Source organism: Tachysurus vachellii, chromosome 26 (assembly GCF_030014155.1).
Source record: "Tachysurus vachellii isolate PV-2020 chromosome 26, HZAU_Pvac_v1, whole genome shotgun sequence".
Classification (NCBI taxonomy): Eukaryota; Metazoa; Chordata; class Actinopteri; order Siluriformes; family Bagridae; genus Tachysurus; species Tachysurus vachellii.
In genome coordinates, this window is record NC_083485.1 from 4,179,900 (window position 1) to 4,188,952 (window position 9,053).

The 9,053-nt window shown below is 37.5% G+C and overlaps 2 protein-coding genes across 2 annotated transcripts; one reads left to right on the top strand and one right to left on the bottom strand.

Annotated features, from left to right (window-relative positions):
* Positions 1 to 1,636: 1,636 nt before the first annotated feature.
* Positions 1,637 to 4,524, bottom strand: mis12 (MIS12 kinetochore complex component). Its single transcript, XM_060862989.1, has 2 exons — positions 4,369 to 4,524; positions 1,637 to 2,805 (listed from the first exon to the last, which is right to left on the bottom strand). The coding sequence occupies exons 1-2, from the start codon at positions 4,391 to 4,393 to the stop codon at positions 2,171 to 2,173; spliced, it is 660 nt and encodes a 219-aa protein (XP_060718972.1). The 5' UTR covers positions 4,394 to 4,524; the 3' UTR covers positions 1,637 to 2,170.
* Positions 4,525 to 4,961: 437 nt separating this feature from the next.
* derl2 (derlin 2) lies at positions 4,962 to 7,947 on the top strand. The gene is made up of 7 exons (XM_060862988.1): positions 4,962 to 5,095; positions 5,833 to 5,898; positions 5,984 to 6,057; positions 6,159 to 6,252; positions 6,505 to 6,700; positions 6,808 to 6,898; positions 7,230 to 7,947. The coding sequence occupies exons 1-7, from the start codon at positions 5,003 to 5,005 to the stop codon at positions 7,333 to 7,335; spliced, it is 720 nt and encodes a 239-aa protein (XP_060718971.1). The 5' UTR covers positions 4,962 to 5,002; the 3' UTR covers positions 7,336 to 7,947.
* The last annotated feature ends 1,106 nt before the right edge of the window (positions 7,948 to 9,053 follow it).

Genomic DNA, 9,053 nt, shown 5'->3' on the forward strand with positions numbered 1-9,053 from the left:
TTGGGTGCAGGTTTTCATTACTAACAAGCCGGATCGCTCTTTGTTTAATCAGCTGATCTTGGATCCTTGATCTATTGATATGTATTTACTTAAGACTGTTTATTAGCATACCCAATAACATGAAGTGTGGGTGCAGTGGGTATCATTGGCATCTTACAGCTTCAGGGACCCACTTTGATCCTGAGCTTGGGTTACTGTCTGTGTGGAGTTTTGCATGTTTGCATAACTGCTTGGGATACCTCTGGGATTTTTGATATCCTCCCAAAAACATGGCAGTTGCAGCTTTTATTCATTACAAGTTCATTACAGAAGAGAACACAGGGTTAGCCTGATATAGTGCTATCGGATAACAGTTAGGTTTGTGGGCCACGTTCAAGGGTCCGACAGTGGTCGCTTGGGCTGTTAAACCTCCTGCTCTTTGGATCAGTAATCTAAAGTCTTAACTACTGAGTCATGACTGCATCATAGCTACCATGTGAGCTAATGCTAATCGTTTTTTTTAAAGCAATGGCCTGTGCACAATAAATTTTGAGAAGGTGTGAATGAGTGTGTGAATTCATATATTCATAGGGCCCTGTGATTGACTGGCGAATTCTCGCCTCATAACCAGTGTTCCCAGGATAGGCTCCAAATCCATCTTGACTTTGATGGTTTATAAAACACTCATTGAAAGTGATATTCCATATCATATGGTCACATAATGACCTTTTAAGAACTCATAGCATTTGGGACAAACTCGATATGTGTGTGTGTGTGTGTGTGTGTGTTTGGCAGGCTGCCTGATCTGCATCACCTCCATCCTGCAAAGCTGGTAGCGAGGAGACTCCTGCTGTTCCGGCTTAGGATTTAATGAGAGAGATGAAAGAGGCAAAAATTCAAGCAGACTGCTAACTCGGGGGTTGTGTCGTTCACTCCACCCAACCCCTTACTGCACCCATCCTATCTTTTTCTCTCCTCTGTCTACAGTGAAGACCAAGCCCTTCTTCTTCTTCTTCATCAGACTCTATAACTAAGCAGTATTATTTACTGAGTTTGTTTGTGACCTTGTTAAACATACCGCCTTCTAAATTCTTCTTGTAATGATCTGCACGCACTGGGACTATGAAAGCATGCCCCCAAGTTGTAGAAATTTCTTATATGCAAACTCATTAATGTGGACTACGATTACTTCCCTTTCAGTTGTATAACAGGCGAGGAGTTACGACAGGTTTATAATTTTACAAATCATGTCGAGTATCAATTATTTCAATTTTTTGGAAAATTTCATAACAATAGCTTGAAAAAAGAACCCAATCCAAATAAACCATAAATTAGACTATCTTTTGTATTTAAAGGATGATTAGTCTTGGTCTGTCTACTGAAGATTTTTTGCTCTTTCACCGTTCTGTTTCTGCTTTATGTGAGAATTGCCTTTAATGGTGTTTTGTGGATGTCACTACTTTCCTTTGCTGTTTGTCAGCACACACAAACAAAGCACATTAATCTATTTGTCACAGGAATTATTAGTTTGGTCTACAAGCCTATAAATATTACACAACTTGACTAAAAGATTGACCAATACTCAGTGTTCATAATACTAGAAAAATCGCAGACACTGATAATTTAACACTTAAACACAGAAAATCAAACAGAAAAGTAAAAATAAGCATGGATTTTTATTGTGTTTACAACATGACAAAGAAAACTGACAACTGATTACATTTCTGAAAGGTTTTGTTCAAAGCTAAAGTGCTTAATAAAAAAGATCTTATAACAGTGTCTACGATCGTGGGGCACGATGCACCGTGTAAAAGGACAGACCCTGAATAAGGTATACAGGCCTCCTGCTGAGAACAAGGAAGAAAGCACACAGGCTTGGGCATATAAGAAATTCAGTTTGATCTCATTGCACTGAAGGAAAAAAAAAGATGAGAATACACATGAACTTGGCCTTGGCATGGTATAGACAATAGATTTGGTGGAAACAATAGGATTTGGGGTGACTGCATTTCAAATGTCAAAGAAGGAACCTCAGGCTTTCAGATGCGACGCCTTGCTGAGAACAGCACATTGGCGGGTCAACAAGGTGGCATAACCAGACTGCGTGCTGCTGCCCCCTTGTGGATGGACCATCTTTAAGCAACCAAGCATAACTGGTGTGCATCAAAGAAGGAATAAGACAAAAGGAGTATTACACTTCATCCAGGGATTTGCTCTTCTTCTGGATTTTCGCCATCTCACCCTGCAGCTGGTTCACAGTCTCAATCATATTCTGGAAGCTGTCCCGTATATTTCCCATCCCCTCTTTCCTACAGGATAACCGCAGCTCGTCGATCCACTGCAGCACCTCATCCAGCTGCTCCTGTGTTTCCTTCTGCTCAGTGAGCTCAGCCAGGAGAGCTTGTTTTGCGCACACCTCTGCCTCGTAAGACTTTTGCAGCTCTGCGATCGAAGCCTCCAGCTTTAAAAGCTGTTCTTTGCTCTCTGGGTATTTGCGGTGCGAATCGTCTTCGGGAAGAAGGACGTTTTCGGGTACCGAAAGCACACTGTTAACCAACAGAGCTTCCATGCGACCCGACAGCTTCAGGAAGCGTTCCTGCAGGAACTGAAGCAGTTTTTGCGTGCACTCTCGAGTCTTTATACAAAGCTCTTCGGGCTGATCTTTTCCCTGTGACAGTTTCCGGACAAACACGGACTCGACGACTACAAGCATCTCGTACAGACAGTCCTGGAAGGCGCTGTTCATCCGCATCATGCAGGTCTGAGGGGTGAAGCCGAAGAACTGCGCCTCGTACAGTTTGAGGGAATCTGATGATGAGGAGCCCACTGTGGATCATATTACACTGATTAGTTAGATCATATCTACTTCAGAAAACCTTCACAATGATGAAGAGTAATAAATAAATAAATAAATAAATAAAATTAAACCCAGAAATGTACATTTAACAATTTAACATAATCTGCAACACTTTGGCTTTAAAAGGAAGTATATGGAGGAAGAGCTACACGATCTAAGAGTTATTAGAAATTGATTTTAAAGTATTTATTACAGTCGTACATCCGTTGATTAATATGAAAGTGAAACTTTATTTAACGTTAATGGATGGCATCTCCAGTGTCAGTAGGTTTTCCACCACGTTAAAGTCTTCAAGATGGAAGATCTTATTTCTCAGTAAATATAATAAACTGCATCTTTTTACAAATAAACAAATAAATAAATAAATAAAACAATTTATTAAAATAAACAAATAAATAAATAAATAAAACAATTTTATTTAATTACCTTTTTAATCTAAAAAAACAAATAAACACATGAATTTGGAAACTGAGCAGGAAAATAAAGGATCAACTTTAACTTAATTCTCTTCATCACTGATTTTGAAAATGCAGCTGTTCAGAAAATGGTCCATGCATCATATGCTGTTCAATTCATAAAATCAAGGTATTGATTTCTTTTTTCAGAAATCTGTTACTGGGATCAGCAGAAAAGAAAATGCTGACTTTGATTCAGATTTAAAAAGATTTCCATTAATAATATTTATACTTCCACGATTATTGATATATACTGTGTTCTCGCCTGCGTGTCAGCTACATAACTAGCTAGAATAAATGTCATTTTATTTTTCAAAACAATCAACAGCCCTTTTTAAATCTCTATACGCAGAATCATAAATTGTTTCGTCTACTTTATTTTGTTATATGAGGCTTTGTTTCAAGCCAGAAGACAAACTACTTAGCTTTTGATGACAGTTTTGACTTTTTTTTTTACACAAATATACAATAAAAACATTTTCTTAAACATTCCAGTCTGACCATTCAATGTAATCCCAAATATAACTAAAACACACTATATTTTAAATTGTGTTTTGCAATATGCAAATGAGCACATATTTAATTCATATTTAATATTAATATTTTGTATTTATGTATATATTAAGTTTTGTAATATGCAAATGAGCACGTATTTAATATTCAGATGTAATATTCTTATTAAATATGTAATATTCTTAGTGTACAGTATGTATGTATATATTATGCTTTGTGATATGCAAATGAGAACATATTTAATATTCATGTGTTATATTTAATATTCATATTATGTCCTATTACCAGATATTAAGTATATAAATCTCACTATAAGCATCCTATCTTGATACTTGGTTTTAAGTTCAACTATATTGTCAATAAAATTAAAAATATTATTTTATAAAACATTAATTACTATTTAACTTCAACTGTTTAACTTTAACGCACATATTCGCACAAAGCGCTTTAAAACGTCGACATGACAGAGATTTACACTTTCCTGAAGCACAAACAAACTCATTAGTGAAATAAAACACAAACGACCATGAAAACAAACGTAAACATAAAAAAAAACTTTCTCACTGTTTTCTTCACGGTCCTCCGCCATTTCCAAAGCGCGCGCGCCAAACGCTTTTCTTCGCGTCCTTGGTGTTGACGCACGCAGTGACGTCACTGCGCCGCCCTCTTGCGGTCAGGATGTGTTATTATTTTATTTATTTATTTTCCTTTATTTGTTTTCTTTCTATGATGTTTCAAAATAATTTATAGATTTGAAAATGAAAATATAAAACCTGAAAAAAAAAATTCCCTAAATATGTGTACCAATAGGAAAACGACATTATTCAGTAACGAATCCGAATGTGACACTTAAACGTTTAAACCCAGCCAGCTGAGACTGGTTTCATCCCAAACGCATCCTTATTTTATAATCTAGGGCACTACGTAGGGTGCATTATGCGTTACGTTACACACTTTGTAGGCAGCATAAACAAGAGCTAGTGAGGTGATTGAGACGTAACCAATTTAAAAAAAAACCGTTTAGCGATCGGAAGCTTATCTAATCGACCAATCGCAATAACGCGCGTGCCTCCGCTCTCTCTCACTATCCAATAAGACATGTCAACATCTTAAACCCCACCCTCTTCATTTGCATGTCTCTCTAACGACGTGTCAAGAGATACCGGAAGTGTAACAGTCGTCAGGCCAAAAAACAAAAATGGCTTACCAAACATTCCAGCAAGAATATTTACAGATTCCAGTGGTTACAAGGACGTACACGACCGCCTGCGTGCTCACTACAGCGGCAGTTGTGAGTAAAACACACGATACGTCTGATATCTGACATTTCAAAGGAAGTAGTGAGTGAGTTTTGCTAATTAGCTAGTTAGCTTAGCTTAGCTTGTTAGCTTAGCGGTTAGTTTAGCGGTTAGCTAACAGCTGTGAGTTTTAACGTGGAGAGTCTCAAATAGCTCAGACTACAGACACGACGACGTGACAGCAGCAGGAGGAGGTGCATGGATCTTATAACAGTCTTATAACAATCTTTATAATATCATGACGTTACATTTAAGAGTGAAAAAGTTCAGCTGAAACTCAGCACGAGTCAGTAAGACAGTTTAACTGAGTGTTAAATCCACTACAGAGATCTGTTTTAAGTTTCTTTTCTTTTTTAATATTTAAAAAGTCTTTCGTGTTTTGTCTATTTCATTTCATATAATTTCACACAGAGAGTCTTTTATCTTTCACTCCCCAGAACACTTGTAGTAGATGTGAAATAAAACACTTCCTCACCTCCTGTTAGAAAAAAAATAAACAACCACAAACTGGCACCTGACAAACCACCAAGACTTCTATTGCGTTCCTAGTATTTATTAACCATTTACACACACACACACACACACACACACATATATATATGTATATGTTGTGGAAGTTGCCAAGTACAAAGACCTGAAATTTCCACATGTTGCTGTTTAGTTGTTTATCTAAATCAATATGTCGGTTTTGTTTACTATCCATCTCTTTTGTCATGTCTAATCCCTACAGCAACTAGAGCTCATTACACCTTTCCAGTTGTACTTCAATCCTGAGTTGATATTAAAGCACTACCAGGTGAGTGTCTGGTTTTATTCAGATATTTCACTCTTTCAGAAATCAGCGTCAAATAATGTGACATGAAACACGCGGCCTTTTACAGATATGGCGGCTTGTGACCAACTTCCTGTTCTTCGGCCCGGTCGGCTTCAACTTCTTGTTCAACATGATATTTTTGTATCCTTCGTCACCACGTGTTGACTTTTGTCTTTTGCTACTGGGAATATGTATGCAGGATAGGATGAATGGTCTCAAAGTCCTTAACTTGATAATCACAGATACCGCTACTGTCGAATGCTGGAGGAGGGCTCGTTTCGAGGCAGAACCGCTGACTTTGTGTTCATGTTCCTGTTTGGTGGCCTTCTCATGACTGTATCCTTGATTGTATGTAATTCTGCCAAATTAATGTGGCATAAACGGGATTGACACATTTTGGGATGTCAGCTTCAGGGTGGTGACAGTAGTCACTCTAATATAGAATTGAGTTATTGATGGTTTTTCCCCAGCAGCATATCCTGGTGTGTTTCATTCCTCATTTCACCATTAAAACAGTTCTCTTCCTTGCTGTGAAAGTGAAAGTTGGGAACTCGGGTATTTAATATTTTGCCCTTAATACACACATAGATATTTGGCATGTTTGTGAGTCTTGTGTTCCTGGGCCAGGCGTTCACGATCATGCTCGTGTACGTGTGGAGCAGACGTAACCCCAACGTGCGCATGAATTTCTTCGGACTGCTCAACTTCCAAGCCCCTTTTCTGCCATGGGTCCTTATGGGATTTTCCCTGTTGCTGGGCAACTCCATCATCGTGGACCTTTTAGGTACATGTTCAAATTAGCTATTTAAACTGCTGTTGAAGCAAAGATAATATCAAACATTGCTTATGCTTCATGAGCTAGCTTGGATTATCTGCCTTTTTTCTTTGCAGGAATTGCAGTAGGGCATGTGTATTTCTTCCTGGAGGATGTATTTCCCAACCAACCTGGTGGAAGCAGATGGCTAAGAACTCCGTCCTTTCTGTACGTTTAAAAATGTTTTATTCTTCTTATGAAACTTTTTTTTAATAATGAATGAACAGTGTCACACTAACTGTTACAAAATGCCGACACAGGAGACCACACATGTCCAGTATACACCTTTATCCAATCAATGTATCAGCAATTGCACAATTTCTGCACTATAGACATAATAGAATATTTGTATATGATCATATCCTGTGATCTGACTTCCAGCTGGAACTATAGTTAGAAATAATCTGCTAGAAATCTTAACACCTTCCAGCCAATCAGAATCAAGAATTCATCTTAACGAGATCTATTATGCGTTTCTGACTCTGTATTCTCTCCGCAGTAAAATGCTGTTTGACACACCAGAGGAAGATCCCAACTACAACCCCCTCCCTGAGGAACGCCCAGGGGGTTTTCCCTGGGGCGAGGGCCAGCGTCTGGGGGGTTAAACGTAAACGTGGCCACTTAAAGCCCTCCTCCATGGACTCCTACTTATATTCTCTTGTGCTGTAAGAAAAGACCGGGAAAAACTCGATTTGCTCGACCTGAGTAAGGCCTGCGTTGTTCTTGTGGGTACTTTTTGTTCCCCCTCCAAGCTGTTTGCAAGACCCAAACTGACACTCGGACTAACTGCGGGTGTGGGTTTGAGACAGTACGGGATGTTTCAGCACTGTTGCTCTTGGAGTTTGTTTGTTTTTTTTCTTTTTCCCATCGTGTTGTGCAACAGTGATCACTAATGTGGAGCCACTGCAAACAAAAACGCTGGATTGACTGAAGTCAGAGAAAATGTATTTTAAGTTTTCTTTTTTTTTTTTTTTTTTTTACAAAATAAATGTATATAAAACATGCAAGTATCTTTAACTGTTGGTTGAATGATCTTTCTGGCTGAATATCTAAAAAAAAATAATAATCTCTAATGCGATCAGATGATTCAGGAAAATAATAATTATTAAGAAAAACTGGTTCACAAACAACTTTAAAAAAGTCATATTTGCTTTATTTTGTATTTAGTCTCCTACATACAGGGGAAAAAATGCAATAAAGACCCTGATTAAATAGCGGCAGGTGGTTCAGTGTGCAGTGAAACTAGTTTCATTTCTTTTTTTAGAGAACAGAGTAACCATCACATCAGCTTCTTCTGCTATAGAGTTCACATTATGCAGCTGAAATTATTAACCTTGAGAAAATACACTGTTGCTAAGATTAAATATGTGGATTTGCATCCTGCTGTGCATTTGTATACTAAGAAATTGGGTCGTAATTTTTTAAAAATGGAATCTACAGATTTATGCGGATTGACATCTTTACAGCGTTTGTACATATGCATGATTTTTTTTTTTTTGGAATTGGCATTATTTTAAATTGAGGGTGGAAAAATACTGTTTTTTTTTTTTTTTTAAGTAAAACCAACAACATCTGGTAAAAAAAAAATAAAATAAATAAAGTTTACAGATAACACAACCGCTGGCAAAAAGTATGGAATCATCCCTCTCAGAAGATGTTCATTAAAATGTTTAATTGTGTAGAAAAAAAACAAGCACATATATGCCACAAAACAAATTTCACTCAACAATCCAAACTTCTGGCTGTATAAAACACTTTAAAAAAACAAAACAAAGAAAGATAACTATAGTCAATTACAACTGTTTTTACAGATCAAACAGAGGAAAGAAATATGGAATCACACAAATCTGAGGAAAATTATATGGAATCACCAAATAAAAACACTACTAGTACTTTGTTGCACCACCTCTGGCTTTTATAACAGCTTGAATTCTCTGAGGCCTGGATTTAACTAATGACAAACAGTATACTTCATCAATCTGTCTCCAGCTTTGTCTTATTGCAGTTGCCAGATCAGCTTTGCAGGTTGGAGCCTTGTCGTGGACCATTTTCTTTAATTTCCACCACAGATTTTCAATTGGATTGAGGTCCGGACTATTTGCAGGCCATGCCATTGACATTATATGTCTTTCCTGTAGGAATGTTTTCACAGATTTTGCCCTATGACACGATGCATTATCATCCTGAAAAATGATGCTACCATCACCAAACATCCTTTCAATTGATGGAATAAGAAAAGTGTCCAAAATCTCAACATAAACTTGTGCATTTATAGAAGATGTAATGACTGTCATCTCTCCCATACCTTTACCTGACATACAAC